Source organism: Podospora pseudocomata, chromosome 5, assembly GCF_035222375.1.
Source record: "Podospora pseudocomata strain CBS 415.72m chromosome 5, whole genome shotgun sequence".
NCBI classification, from domain to species: Eukaryota; Fungi; Ascomycota; class Sordariomycetes; order Sordariales; family Podosporaceae; genus Podospora; species Podospora pseudocomata.
In genome coordinates, this window is record NC_085889.1 from 3094131 (window position 1) to 3108466 (window position 14336).

Consider the following 14336-nt stretch of genomic DNA (forward strand, 5'->3'; position numbering starts at 1 on the left):
CAATTGTTTGTTGACTTTGGTGGGTTCCCTTCTGTCGCGTCCTCGCTGCAGAAGCTCGCGTCTTGGTCTGTGCTCTGCCCCTCCACCCCAGCCCTGCCATTGATTCTGACACAGAACCAATTGCATGGCAGGTACCTTTGTCTCTTTCCATTTAAAACACGCCAATTGGTTTTGTCTCTTAGTTGGTCTATTAACGGTACATATTCCCAGCTCATGCATTGTCTTTGATCGTTCGAATTGGGTTAACTGTGGTGGACTACAGCTGTTAGCGACAATGGCGACCGTTGCGCCTCCACGGCGCTCTCGAGAGGAGTCTTTTCGCATTCATGATGACGTCCCGTCGACTGGGGATACCGAGATGAACGAACACGACTTCCAAGACGACGAGGTCGATGATGGGGAGACAGAGCGCGGCCACGAGGCTGAGCAGATAGAGGAACAAGAACAGGAAGAGCAGGAGGAGCAGGAGGAACCAGAGTCAGAATATACAGAGAGTTCCGACGACGACATGGCCGTCGACAGCAATATCCAGTACGACATGGACAAGCTGCAGGACAGCTTCCCTGGCTTCAGGTCGAAATACAGGTTGATCAAGAGGATCGGAGAGGGTGCGTCAATCTTGTTCAAGTTGAGACATCGGACCAGCCAACTGACAGACTTTGGTAACATAGGAACCTTTTCAACCGTCTACAAAGCCGAAGACCTGGCATACGACCGATACGATAACTCGTGGGACTTTGACAGAGACAGTGACAAGTGGACACCACCACCACTGAAGAGCTACAGCAGCGGCGACCACCAGCCTTCACGACGTCGCAAACCGAAATACGTCGCCATCAAGAAGATTTACGTGACCTCTTCCCCCACCCGCATCCTCAACGAACTCGAGCTTCTCCACGACCTCCGAGACTGCGAAAATGTTTGTCCCTTGATCACAGCTTTTCGCGCCACCGACCAAGTCGTTGCCATCCTCCCATACTTTAGGCATGCCGATTTCCGGGACTATTTCAGGAAAATGACCGTCCCTGATATCGCCATCTACCTCCGATCGCTCTTCACCGCCCTTGCCAGCGTACACAGGCAACACATCCTTCATCGCGACATCAAGCCCACCAACTTTCTCTACGACCCTGAATCACGAAGGGGTGTACTGGTCGATTTTGGTCTGGCTGAGCGCGAGGGGTCAGAGTGCAAGCCATGTCTTTGCCACGATGACTATCAGACTCGCAAAGCTCGGCTTGCAAACCACAATCCCAAGGCGACCGTTGGTGGCTATCCCAAGCAGGACACCCGGCCGTCTAGACGCGCCAACCGTGCCGGCACCCGTGGTTTCCGCGCGCCAGAAGTCTTGTTCAAGTGTACTGAACAAACCACCAAGATTGACATCTGGAGTGTTGGTGTTATTCTGTTGACTATCCTGTCGAAGCGTTTCCCTTTCTTCAATTCTGCAGACGATGTCGAGGCAATGATTGAGATAGCGACCATTTTTGGCCGAGAGAAGATGAAGGAGGCGGGAAAGCTGCACGGATGTGCATTCGAGACTACAATCCCAACAATTGGATCAGGAGGTTTTAGTTTTGAGAGGATTATCCTGTGGAGCACATGTCGCAGCGACTCGGAGAAGACATTGCCTGCTGATGAGAAGTTGGCTGTCGAGTTTTTGAAGAGATGCCTGGACCTGGACCCACGACACCGCATCAGTGCCGAGGAGGCGCTGGAGCACGAGTTTTTGCAAGTAGGGATGCTGTCTTCTAACGAGAGGGCGGGGGATGACGACGAGATGGACATTTTGCAGGTCCGAGCAAGCATTGCATGAGGCGTTGAGGTGCATGGTGAACGGAGCAAGGAAGGGGTGAAGTTTTTATTGTATATACACACACATATTCATGGCGGGGGGAGTTTGCCGGGCGATGGGGACATTGTTGGAGTTAATGGGTCATAATACCACATGATAAATATGAGCGATGTAATTGTGTCGTTGACTTTTTCATGTTTTGTGCAAGTCCCCTGAACCGCCCCTTTTTTGGGTTTGTTTGTTGACCTGGCGGCCACTCACGTGACGGCGCTGCGACTTGAGCTTGTGCCATTCTTTCCTCATTTGCTCGACCACGGTTTCATCTCAGCAGTTGCATGTCCGTCATCAAATCTGACGAAGTTTTGTTTTTTCTCTTGATCGATTTTAACTTATCCATTTCACTTGCGGTTTCAATACCCTTAATTCTCGAATAAAATCGAATAAGACCAAATTTCTGCCCCAACAGCACCATCATCACCACAGCAAATGGCCGCGCCCACCAGTGAAGAACCGATCGACTTCCACCACCCTTACACCCCCTACCCGGTCCAGCTAGAGTTCATGCGCACGGTCTATGATGTTCTGGAGAGAGGGAACGGCCAGGTCGGGATTTTGGAATCGCCTACTGGTACAGGGAAGTCGCTTTCGCTTATCTGCTCTGCGATCACCTGGTTGAGGAACCACAAGAGGAACGGGTTTGATGCTGGGTTGGATGAGACGAGGAGGCAGATGGTGGGGGAGCCGGAGTGGATGGTGGAGACTGCGCTGAGAAGGAAGAGGGAGGAGTTGGTGGGGAAGTGGGAGGAGCGGGAGGAGAGGTTGGAGAGGTTGAGGAGGAAGGAAAAAGAGTTGGAGGAGAGGGGGAGGGAGAGGAAACGGGTTAGGGTTGAGGAGGGGCAGATGGGGGGGAGGAAAGAGGTGGATGAGGAGGAGGAGTTTTTGGTGGTGGTGGGGGGTGGTGAGGATGAGAGGGATGAAGAGGGGCTGAGTAGGGAGACGAGGGAGATGATGGTTAAGGTCGGGCTGGGGGGGTGGAAGAAAGAGGAGGAGGAGAGGGATGGGGATGAGGGAGATGGGGAGGGGATCAAGGTGAGTTCCATGGTTGCTGGGGGCTTAATGCAAAATATATTCTGATGAGTGGCAGATCTATTACACGTCGAGGACGCATTCACAGCTGACGCAGTTTATTTCTGAGTTACGGCGGCCGAAGTTTCCACCATCGCTGCCGGTAGAAATACTCGAGAAAGATGGAAAAGAAGAGACGAAAGAAACAGTCAAAGAAATCACACTATCTTCTCGGCAAAAGCTGTGCATCAACCCAACTGTTGCCCGTCTGGGTTCTGTTTCAGCAATCAACGACCGGTGCACAGAGCTTCAGCAGTCAAAATCCAAAGAGAAATGCGCGTTTATGCCCAACACGGAAAATTTAAAGCAAGCCCACCAGTTCAGGGATACCACCTTGGCCACGGTGCCGGATATCGAGGACATGTACAGGATAGGGAAACAGCTGCAGGTTTGCCCTTACTATGCGTCTCGGACCGCCATACCAGGAGCTGAGATTATCACTCTGCCGTATCCGCTGCTGCTGCAGAAGAACGCAAGAGAGGCGCTGGGGATCGAGCTGGAAGGGAGTGTCGTTATTATTGATGAAGCCCACAATATCATGGACGCTGTGGCGAATGTGTATGCCGCCGACATCCGGCTGAGCGAGCTAAGGAGAGGCAGACAAATGTTGGGTGTTTACGTCAAGAGGTTTGGCAAGAAGTTGAAAGGCGAGAACAGAGTCATGGTGGCCCAGATAGGAAAGGTGGTGGAATCCCTCAAGGACTGGTTGGAAACGCAGTTGCAGGTCAAGGTAGGTCCTTTCTCCGCAAACTTCTGAGTCTGAAACTGACCTCTGTCCCAGGGCGACCAAGGAATCGCCGACCCAAACTCGCTCCTGAAAAGCCGCGGTGCCGACCAAATCAACCTCTACACCCTAATGAAATACATTCAAGATTCCAAACTCGCCTACAAAATCGAAAGCTACGTCGCTCATGCCGAGGACTCCCAGGACAGCTCACCAAAATCGTCCACCCCCGTCCTCCACACCTTGGTGTCCTTCCTAGCAGCGCTCACAAACCTCAGCACCGAAGGTCGAATCTTTTACGAAAAGCTTCCAGGCGACAACCCCGACATCAAGCTTTCTTACTTGTTGCTCTCCCCCACGCACGCCTTCTCGTCCATCGCCTCGTCCGCCAGAGCGGTTATCTTAGCCGGCGGCACCATGTCCCCGTTTGAAGACTACAAAGCCCACTTGTTCCCCGAGCTGCCGGGTGGTAAGCTGACCACCCTGAGCTGTGGGCATGTCATACCCGAGACAAACTTGTTTGTGCATACTCTGGCGTCTTACAAGCCTGGCGGGTTGGACACATTTGAGTTTAGCTTTGGGAAGAGGTCGGACAAGACCATGATCAAGAACTTGGGGCTGATGCTGTTGAATATTTGTTCTGTGGCGCCGGATGGGGTGGTGGTTTTCTTTCCTAGCTATGGGTATCTAGATGAGGTGGTGGGTGTTTGGCAGCAGGGGGAGGGGGAGGGGGGAGGGAAGTCGATTTGGGAGAGGTTGGAGGCGAAGAAACCGCTTTTTCGGGATGTGTCGTCGTTGACGGGTGGGGTTGCTTCTTCGACGGATGATATTTTGGGTCAGTATTCTACCGCTGTCGATGCCCCGGATAGACCGCACAGAGGGGCGGTGCTATTTTCCGTTATTGGGGGGAGGTTATCAGAGGGGATCAATTTCTCTGATGCGCTGTGTCGGTTGGTGTTGATTGTTGGGTTGCCGTATCCGAATTTACACTCGCCCGAGTGGAAGGCTAGGATTGAGTATTTGGAGAGCACGTGTGTTGCTAGAGGAGGAAGCAAGGAAGAGGCAAAGGTGGAAGCCAGGGAATTTTACGAAAATGCGGCCATGAGGGCGGTGAATCAGAGTATTGGACGAGCTGTGAGGCATAGGGGGGATTGGAGCGGGATTGTGCTTGTTGATCGGAGATATGGGATGGATAGGGTGAGGGGCAAGTTACCGGGGTGGATTAGGAATGGGATGAAAGGGGAGGGGATGGATAACAGAGGGGTGGCGGGGTTGATGGGAGGGTTGGGGGCTTTTTTCAGGGGAAAGGCTTGAGCTGGGGTGGGGCTACACACGTCATGTTTGCCTGCCGGAGTGTCTGTTCAGCTCAGGTGTAGTCTCTGAAACGTATTTATGCGGTTAGTTGTTTGCCTGATGGCTCGTCCGTGACTCGGATGAATAGTGAGCTTTGAGTGGTTGGCAGTGTTGATGTGGGACTTGGCATTAAAGCCTCACAACTAAATACAGTCACAGGGGAATCCTACAGCTGCAGCTCGAACGAGATCGCAGTCACTCCGTCCTCACCGGACGAAATGTCAACAGGGTTAGGTCGGAATGCATCTTTCGGCATGTCGGACTTTGAACCTGAGACCTTAACCGCTACTCACTCTGGCTTCTGTCCTGTTTCTCCCTTTTATTCTTTTCTTTACTTTGAGATGAGCGATAACCACCCAACATGGCGACATATTTCGAGTCCAAGCCAGGCTTTATCGGCCTGCCCCAGAACTTTCTCCGCGCCGTCGGCTTGGGCATCTTCACCAAGCTCGTCCAGCGCCCTGAGCCACCCAAGTTGCTCATTCGAAAGTCGAGACGAGTTGCTTTGGCTCGAAGCGCTGTGCACATTCTTCCCGCCACGATATCCATCATCTTGATATACATCAATCTTTCTGGGCGGTTCATCGGGAACGAACTTGAAGGACCGCAAGGAAAAGACAGCCTTAAGATGGCGCTTTTGCAGGTTGCGGCCAAGCTACAGGTGCGTGAAGTTCACGATACTGTAGTTAACGTCTCACATGCTGAGTGCTGATACCTGGCCAGGAGCTGCTGGTGGTAGGAAGTATGGGTACCATTATCTTCCACATAATTCGTCAAAGACTTTTTTCCAACGATGGAATTCCTCTCGGGTTGCTTGTCTCTGGCTGGTCGTTCAGCCAGCTTAGTTATTTCTACTCCGGGGAGTTTTGGAGTGGCGTCTTGTCTCTGTTTCAACCACCTTCTGGTCGCCTCAGAAGCCTGGCTTTGGTGCTGCTGTTACTACTGAGTGGGATCCTCGCCTTAATGGCTGGCCCTGCGGCAGCTATCATCATGATACCGAGAATCATGGACCTGCCGGTTGGCGGAAGTGTGTTTTGGTTAAATGGTATTCATCTCTCTCCTGGTAATTTGGTGTCACGATGCTGACATGAAATGGTTCAAAGGAACCGAAAATGACCTCTGGCCTAGCATCCTCGACGGCTCATATCTTGCCGACTATGACTGCTCCACTCCAGACAAGCAGCTATACGACCCCGCGTGCCCTTCTTCCAACTTTCTGCCTCTGCATCAACACTATTTCAACGCACCCCTCAAGTTCGAAACCGAGCTCATACAGCTGGAAATGGTTGATCCCAAAATACGAAAGGCCGTCTATTTCACTGTCCGGCAAGGGCCCGGAGTCATCGATACTTGGTTCTACACCGCCCACGCGTCCACAGCTGCCGTGCAAGATGCTCTGCGAGACTTACACATGAAGGCATTATTGTTTTTGAAATACCGTGTTGGACATTTTGGGCGTCACAGGCCAGGTTCGTTGGAGCGGGCGGTCAGCAAGCGGTATGAAGTAGAGACAAAGTCTTCCTTGACGCGGACGGTGTGTCGACCGCTCCCTGATGTGTCGTTTGAGACCGTCAAAACCTTGATGTTTCCGCCGGTGAAGTTGGAGGAGAAGTTTGGGGATAAAGCGGATGGTTACTGGGAAGTTGATGTTGAGAAGCCTGTGAGGGAGTATCTTGGGCGCCGTAGGATTCTGATACAGGAGGGGGACGGAACATGGCGGTTGAACCCGGAGCCAAACACAATTCCCTCTATCATTGCAATCCCGGTGCCCTTGGATCAAGACGAAAACTTCAAGTTTGGCCTACTAGTCGCGAGACGCCAGGGGGAGAGTAACGTGTGGTGGCCCGCGACGTGTACACTGGATGCTCGCTGGGGAGACGCCCGTTCGTTCTTTGAGTTTGGTGATCGATCAATGCGCTTTCACGACTTTCATCGCGGCAAAGTCAGTAATCTGGTGCAGACAACCTTGGAAACGACCAATGGGGACAACATGCTCTCTCCTTACTACAATCCTCCCAACGACCACACGATAACCCCCATAGCTCTTCATCTGAGCTGGTACGATCACCTCTCTCCAGTGATACCGGCAGGTTTCATCCCCGATCACCCCGATTCACCGCTCCGAGGGACCAACCGATCAACTCTAGAGGCCCTTCTCGAAACAATCCCGGCACATAACTGGAGCCCACAGAATGATGTTGTTGGCATAGACACGGAGGGACTGGAGTTGGTGATATCAATGACTTTTGTCGACGGGCTGTCTCGTTGCGGCATTGCACTCAACCCTAATAGCGGCATGTTACTAGGAGGTACATGGGAAAAGGGGGCGTTGGAGAAGGGAACCAGATGGGAAATCAACAACGATAAGCCAGACGATGTCTGGAGATTGTTCAAGTTGGGAGAGCCAATTGAAGTGTTTGCTCCTCCGGCTAGTCTTAACCTTGAGAGGTCCACTCGTATGGTGATGCGGGTGACATTTACGGGGTACATGATGGCGGCTGACAATTGGTTCGACTATCTCTGCGTGGCGGCCATGATGGTGCATGCACTCGCGGCTCTAATTCACACCGTCTGGGTAGTGTGGCATGCAGAGACGTCAGAGGCTTGGGATTCCATCCCTGAGATGATCGGGCTTGCGCAGAGGTCACCCCCGCCATGTGAGGAGGAGGCATGTCTTGACAATATTGGGGCGGGTATTGCGTCGGTTCGTAATCTGGGCGAAGTGGCGTGGGTCGAGGTCCATGATGATAGTGGGTATGGCAGCCAGGATGGGGTGAGGTTGAGGTTTGGAGATGGGGTTAGAACCAGAGATCCCAAATGGGTGCCGAAAGCTGAAGAACGATACAGTTAGTGGGTAGAGATGTTGGAATTTTGGATACCTATGCCACAGCCTGGACTATTCTCAATACATTTGGCCGATTTGTCTATCGGGAATGAAGAACGGCCCTCGACGTTGAGGTATAGCTTGGGGGGTGTAACCCTGAGCATACGCACCGTCAGGTTCAAGAACAGCCTTCAGCTCTGTTCGATTCACTTTCAAATTGTCCAAGATGCCCACCTGACGTCCAAGCGGGAACCGACAAACACTTTGGCGCCTGGATGGCAGCTGAGATTCTGCATCACGGGTAGCAACATCATCCAGACCGCTTTATCGCCGCGAACAGACTTTGATGTTCACTCTAGTACTCCTTGATCAGGACACTGGCCGGCTCCGATGCGTGCTGAATCTGCGGGCTCAAACGTCTCTTCACAGTTGACAACCAGTCAATTGCTCCTGCAGCACTATACTAGAGGATGCGAGTATCCGGAGGCGTGTTTGGCACAGTGGCCGACGCCTATGACCATCTGTGAGAAGTAGATATTTACCCTCTTTCACTTCTTGGAAGGGACTAGAGGTTTGGAACTGCTGTTGATGTGGCTGGCTGTCTCTGCGTCATTGGCTGTCTTTCCCGGAATGTGTTTTCGTGCCATGTGCGCCTCCGGACACCAACCCCCGAGTTTCTGGAGAGCCGGCCGCCGGCCGGACCACGCCACGTTCTGCAGGCCCGGGTTCGGTGTCCAATCATTGGAAAGTTTTCACCACTATCACATCTGCCTTTTGGATACCTATAGCAAGGTCATTGTCTTCACGCTCGCACCCAGATGCCTGTCAGCAATGACATTCCCTAATTAGCAGAGTGTCCCTACAATACAGAGAGTTCTTTTATAATTATGGGAGATGGCGCAACAGGGAATATGTCAATGATTGTCTCATGCTGTTGTTCTTTTCAAATAAACATGCCTTCTACAAGGTATGAAGTAGCCAAAGATGTGTGCCAGCTGTGTCCAAAAAAGCCGCAACCAACCAGACAGGCTGATCGTTTCGTCGCTGGAAGCTCATCCTTCCTTCCGGATGTTCTAGACCCTGTGTACATCCCTAGATTGTGCTCCAACGCCACATCAGAAGTGCTTTTGGCTTTCTTCAGAACTGCTCACGACATACGGAGGATGCTGGATTAGGAAAGAAGAGCGGCATTGAGGCGCCTCAAGCAGAGCTGAAACCGGGACAAAGACATGGAAACTGAAGCAGTGGTCCATCTACTGGCCACAAGTTGAACAATATGGTAGACACGGTGAGAGAACAAAGTATAAAGAGGAGGCCTCGTTCGCTCAAAGACTCGACTTCTTCACAACAGACAGATCAGCTCGAAGCACCTTACCTTCAGTTTTAATTCAAGAACCCACCGCTTATCACTTATTCCATCTTCAAACCATCAACATGTCTTCCTGCACCTGCCACGGATCCTTCCCCACCCCGACCCAGCCGCCCAAGTACACCGACATGCAGGCCATCGCTGCCGTCGTCAACCCCGACACTGTCGACCGTGGAGACAGCGTTGACCAGCAGGTCATCCTGTTCCAGTCCCTTCCCAACGGCACCCTGGGCTTTGACCAGGTCCAGTTCAACGGCGACCATGGTGATCTCAGCAAGCAGAACGAGGATGGTGTCATTGGCTACTATGTCAACCCCTCCAAAATGGTTCCTACTCTCAAGTTCGGTTCCAGCTTGGCCACTGTGGTCTTGGATGACGTTGTAAGTCTCGGTTTCAGGAGTGACGAGAAATGAGTGATGTAGCTGACAATGAAAGGTCCGCACTTATGGCGTCTTCGAGGGAGACAGCTCCGTTTGGCTGCTCAGCCCTATCGTGATGCCCCTTGCCAACGCCACCATCCCCTACAAGTCTATCGCTGCGGCCGGTGATGGCAACAAGGCGGGCAGGCTCTTCTGGCAGGAGTAAGTGTTCTTTGGTAGTCCGGAAGGCTGAGAGGAGAATGGGAATCATGCTGACATGGTTGCACTCGGATAGGAAGCGCAGTGGTCCCGATGGCACCTACTTCCAGCTCAAGGCTCGGGATCTCCAGTCCAGAGATGACGGTGCCGTCTGGGTCGAGGGCACCAAGGACTCCAAAGAAGGCACCCACCTTGCTGCCTTCTACGACGGCGAGGACTTCTGGGTTGTCTACCAGAACACTGCCGAGGATGACAACTCTGGCGAGGACCGCGACTTCATCAAGGCTGTTGCCCTCACCGGAACCACCCAGGGTATGTTCCGTTCTTGATTCGCTAGGCTTTGGAAACCAATGCTAATTTTACCTACCCAAGGCAACATCATCCCCGGTAGCAGCGACAAGATCAACGGCCGCATCGCCCGTATCGCCGCCTGCCGCGCCGACAACAGCGACCGCGTCTGCGTCTACTTCACCGACCAGTACAACAAGCTCCACCGGAGCTGGGCCAAGTGCAACCAGGACAGCACCGTCACCTTCCAAAAGGACGTCAAGGACGTCAAGGGCTTGATCATCAACAAGAAGTCTGGCCTGTCTGCTTTGGCTTCTCCCCTTGACAAGAGGAACGTCATCTACGCTGTCACTGGCACCAACAACAAGATCAGCTTTAACTCGGATAAGTGGGAGTGAGATGACTTGACTGGTGGCAAGTTGGGGGTGAATTTGGACTCGCTGTTTGGTGTTCCGTCTGTGCTTGCTGCAACTAAGATACAGATTGATATTTCCATTTCGATTGGGGATAGGCGGGCTCAGTTTTCGATCAAGACGGAGATGTGAGGTACAAGCGGAGGATCGGTCATTTTGTATGCAAGATTTAGTTAGCAAATGGGAGTAGTTTGGAATAATTTCTTCCTATAGGCTTTGCATTGCATACGAGCGGGGTTAACCTGTGAGGCTGTGCACAAGTACTGTGTCTGCCTGACCTCCAGCTCTCTGTGTGAGTTGCGGGGAACTCCCTCTCATCATGTCTTCCGAGTTCCCTTCTACAAAAATTCCACCTTTCCTAGGTACCCATTACCGCACAACCCAGCAAAGACTCGAATATGAGGCTTCTACACACGACGGAGCTTAAGCTCTACTCCTTCAACGAGGTCGGAAAGGATGTTCCCACATACGCGATTCTGTCCCACACCTGGGGCAAGGAGGAAGTCACATTCCAGGACATCCACTGCAATCCGGATGTGGCTAGCATGGCAGGATATCAAAAGATTACCGCCAGTTGCCGGATTGCTCGCAGAGAAGGCTATCAGTTCATCTGGATCGACACCTGCTGTATCGACAAAAGCAGCAGCGCTGAGCTTTCCGAAGCTATCAACTCCATGTACCGGTGGTACGAACATTCCGCCATGTGCTTTGCCTTTCTGGAAGATGTTGTTTACCCGTATACACACTCTTACTGGGTCACGAAGAAACGTGTTCGAGAGCCAGACCCGCCTGTAGAAACTTTCGAAGAGAGTTTCGGCAACAGCCGATGGTTCACAAGGGGTTGGACACTGCAAGAGCTTATTGCACCGCCGAACCTGCGATTCCACGATTGTAACTGGCGTCTTATCGACACGAAGGATGGGCTCTATTCGCTGATTTCCAAGATCACCGGTATTGATGAGGATGTGCTTGCGAGACCAGGCGAGCTGCAGAATGCCTCCGTTGCACAAAGAATGTACTGGGCCAGCAGACGAGAAACAACACGATCTGAGGACTTGGCTTATTGCCTCATGGGAATTTTTGGTATAGCTATGCCCCTGTTGTACGGGGAAGGGGGAACCAAAGCATTTTTACGTCTGCAGCAGGAGATCTTGAACTCCACCGACGACCATTCCATCTTTCTATGGACACTCCCGCCACACGAAGTCGTGCACAATGAACTACGGGGTTTATTGGCAGAGTCTCCAAGCTGGTTTTCTCACGCAGGGCGGATATCACAGTCCCAGCACTCCCACGAAGATGACTGTCCGACCTTGTCTCGCATCACCAACCGCGGCCTGTTTCTGGAGCTTCCAGCTGTCGATCTGGACAAAGATGGGGTCGGTGACGTTTTACTTCTTCCCAGCTGTGACATTGAACCCGGGATACCATCCGCAATAATCGTGAGAAAGATCGATGGCACGGTCAATGATGAATACGCAAGGATTCTCGTAGGGGTTCCGATGGCCATCAAATCAAGAAGAATCGCCATTTGGGAAGACACAGTTGTTGGCGAGGTGACGCATGCTACGGTTCGAATGTATTCCCGCCTATTGATTGAACGACGGAGCATCTACAAAAAGAGTTTATATGTGTCCCAAAGGCCCCAGCCGCAGCCTTGGAGAGTTCAAGGCTATTGGTTCACAATCTGGAACGAACCAAGTGTCTTTCGCATCGTTGCAGGTTGCGAAAACCTCTCCATAGGGTACGTGTATCACCAGCCAGTGGTAGTATCACAGAGGAGTGCATTATCAACGTCTCAATGGAAACACGACCGGCAGAGCTATTCCATTTTCATCGACATCAACCATTTATACAAACATAGGAATGTAGGCCACCACCAGCGTGTCATATCACTCGCCGCTCTTGACATGGAGGTTTGGATCAAACTCAAAAGGTTTCCAACTATTGGTTCGCCATTTTCCTCTGGCGAAGCAGATGTTGGAGCGGGAAGAATCTTGCAACTTCGGCTGATACTGGGTGCTGATTTCAACTATCATAATGGCCTCTCTCTCATCCCAACCATTACACCAGCTTGGTCCTTGGAGCTCACAAACAACCAACTCAGACAAGAAGGCCCGCGTGTGGCTCTAATCGAGCCAAACAGCAAAGAAGTTTCCTTGAGACCTGTGGGATTGGAAGACCTTGTCGCGTACGCCGAGATCAAGAGGGAAGAACGGGATCTGAGAATGTGGTATGTGGTCAGCTTTGGGATTAAACGAGCGGGTCATGCTTAGGACACACCAAAGTAGCGCTTAATAAAGCCTCTTTAACATGGTATACGCGTTCAAAAATCTATACAAACATTTCCAAGGACGCAAAAAGGAGAGAATCTGGAATGCTGGTTGAACAAAAAAGGGGTGGCAGGAAGTTTGGCAGTACTTGTTGGACAGCGACATAAGCTTACACTTTGCATCATGATTTATCAGTTGATCAGCCCGTATAGCTCAGTGGTAGAGCGCATCACTCGTATCTGTGATTGCGATATGATGAGGTCCGCGGTTCAATCCCGCGTGGGGGCATTCATTTTTGGCCATTTTATCTCAATACAATATGACTTTCTTGTCACAATATCTCTCTCTCATTCATTTATTTTATCTTTTCTTGCTATCTTCCCCGTCAGTGTCTTCCTTTCTGGTGGCTGGATTGCACTGTACATTCTGCAAGCTAACAGTTGGGAGTATTTCATACAAGTTAGAAAAGCAAGTCATTAATTAAACCGAGGATATCTTGTTTCGTTTCGGTTTGGTTATCGACCAGCCTGTTGTTTTGGTACTCGGCTATTTGTATAGCAACCCTCAGATACCGGTGCACCCTGGCTAGATCACATATGGCCATCTCTTATGTTTGTCTCGCTATATCAACAGCCTGAGAAAAAGGCAAGTTGGGATATGAGGTTGATACGGCAACGGGAGAGGATTTCAATCATGGAATTGTAAAATAGGTATATGAGTTTGTCATACAACTAGGTACTTTGGAGTTTGCTACCTTTTTCTAGTTGAGTTTGACCATCTCTTTTCACAACCTAGGTACAGTCTAGCGCTTCGTCTTTGTGAAACGTGCAGCGAAGTAGGTAGCTAGGAGATGAAGTGATTGGAAGCCGGCGAGTGGTCCTCCCAAGATTTTTTGGTTGGGCCGCTTCATGGGCCTCTCGTCGTCACCTGATATGCTGTGTCTGTCTTGGAGCGTTGAATTGCAGGATGTTGTGCACCCACACCTTTGAATAAGATCTTCCCCGCTCTTCATTGAACCATCACAAAACTTCAAAGTTCGCAAGCTTGTCCCTTTGTAGCAGCTCCGATCACCGTCCTGCAACGGTTGTCGAGCCATGCAGTTGTCGTGTTCTCCATGTCTAGGATCAGGGATCCAAAGCCCAATGTCTTACTTAATCTCTGACATCCGCTTGCCCGCCCGCGGTTCTCGGGGATAGGGCAACTGCAGTCTTTGCTTCTTGACGACAGAGTTTAGGACTTGATATCTTTGAGATGGGCAGCCAGCAGGATGCGGGAGCCCGATATCTTTATCATTTTGAAAAAGCCTCGACTCTAGACTCAATGATGCTGTGATACCCACGATCACCAACATGACTTCCTCTTTGAGGATCTGCGGAGTCCCGGTAGCCCCATCTCCACACCTCCGGTTGCCAAGAGGTTGCAGCAGACGAGGCATCCTGGGGTAGGCCATCTTGGCTAGAATCTGTCGAGTCGAGCACTGCGGAGGCTTGTTCCGAGATCACATGAGCGAAATTTGTATTTTCGCGCTTCTGGAAAGAAGCCCCTCTCCAAGAAGCGTGTCCAGTTTCCATCTTCTTGCATCCACTCGACTTTG

The 14336-nt window shown here is 51.5% G+C and overlaps 5 protein-coding genes and 1 non-coding gene across 6 annotated transcripts; all 6 read left to right on the forward strand.

Moving 5' to 3' along the window:
- Positions 1–63: 63 nt before the first annotated feature.
- On the forward strand, positions 64–1968 carry CDC7 (Cell division control protein 7). Its single transcript, XM_062891079.1, has 2 exons — positions 64–608; positions 672–1968. The coding sequence occupies exons 1-2, from the start codon at positions 125–127 to the stop codon at positions 1814–1816; spliced, it is 1629 nt and encodes a 542-aa protein (XP_062742455.1). The 5' UTR covers positions 64–124; the 3' UTR covers positions 1817–1968.
- A 313-nt stretch (positions 1969–2281) lies between these two features.
- CHL1 (ATP-dependent DNA helicase chl1) lies at positions 2282–4958 on the forward strand (the record flags this gene model as incomplete). Its single annotated transcript, XM_062891078.1, has 3 exons — positions 2282–2884; positions 2934–3650; positions 3702–4958. The coding sequence occupies 3 exons, from the start codon at positions 2282–2284 to the stop codon at positions 4956–4958; spliced, it is 2577 nt and encodes an 858-aa protein (XP_062742456.1).
- A 400-nt stretch (positions 4959–5358) lies between these two features.
- On the forward strand, positions 5359–8726 carry QC762_506510 (uncharacterized protein; the record flags this gene model as incomplete). Its single annotated transcript, XM_062891077.1, has 3 exons — positions 5359–5658; positions 5721–6042; positions 6101–8726. 3 exons carry the CDS (start codon positions 5359–5361, stop codon positions 7846–7848), a joined length of 2370 nt encoding a protein of 789 aa, XP_062742457.1. The 3' UTR covers positions 7849–8726.
- A 211-nt stretch (positions 8727–8937) lies between these two features.
- Positions 8938–10692, forward strand: QC762_506500 (uncharacterized protein). The gene is made up of 4 exons (XM_062891076.1): positions 8938–9570; positions 9626–9771; positions 9845–10080; positions 10141–10692. The coding sequence occupies exons 1-4, from the start codon at positions 9256–9258 to the stop codon at positions 10452–10454; spliced, it is 1011 nt and encodes a 336-aa protein (XP_062742458.1). The 5' UTR covers positions 8938–9255; the 3' UTR covers positions 10455–10692.
- A 96-nt stretch (positions 10693–10788) lies between these two features.
- QC762_506490 (uncharacterized protein) lies at positions 10789–12745 on the forward strand (the record flags this gene model as incomplete). Its single annotated transcript, XM_062891075.1, has 2 exons — positions 10789–10831; positions 10860–12745. The coding sequence occupies 2 exons, from the start codon at positions 10789–10791 to the stop codon at positions 12743–12745; spliced, it is 1929 nt and encodes a 642-aa protein (XP_062742459.1).
- A 199-nt stretch (positions 12746–12944) lies between these two features.
- QC762_0084080 lies at positions 12945–13030 on the forward strand. The gene has a single exon. It is a non-coding gene; the product is annotated as a tRNA-Thr (tRNA).
- The last annotated feature ends 1306 nt before the right edge of the window (positions 13031–14336 follow it).

Excerpts from the sequence above, each read along its gene's own strand:
- CDC7 (XM_062891079.1), top strand. The coding sequence starts at position 125 with ATGGCAGGTACCTTTGTCTCTTTCCATTTAAAACACGCCAATTGGTTT. Across the intron at positions 609-671 it reads GATCAAGAGGATCGGAGAGG|GAACCTTTTCAACCGTCTAC; the intron begins GTGCGTCAATCT and ends TTGGTAACATAG.
- QC762_506500 (XM_062891076.1), top strand. The coding sequence starts at position 9,256 with ATGTCTTCCTGCACCTGCCACGGATCCTTCCCCACCCCGACCCAGCCG. Across the intron at positions 9,772-9,844 it reads GGCAGGCTCTTCTGGCAGGA|GAAGCGCAGTGGTCCCGATG; the intron begins GTAAGTGTTCTT and ends GCACTCGGATAG. Across the intron at positions 10,081-10,140 it reads CCTCACCGGAACCACCCAGG|GCAACATCATCCCCGGTAGC; the intron begins GTATGTTCCGTT and ends TACCTACCCAAG.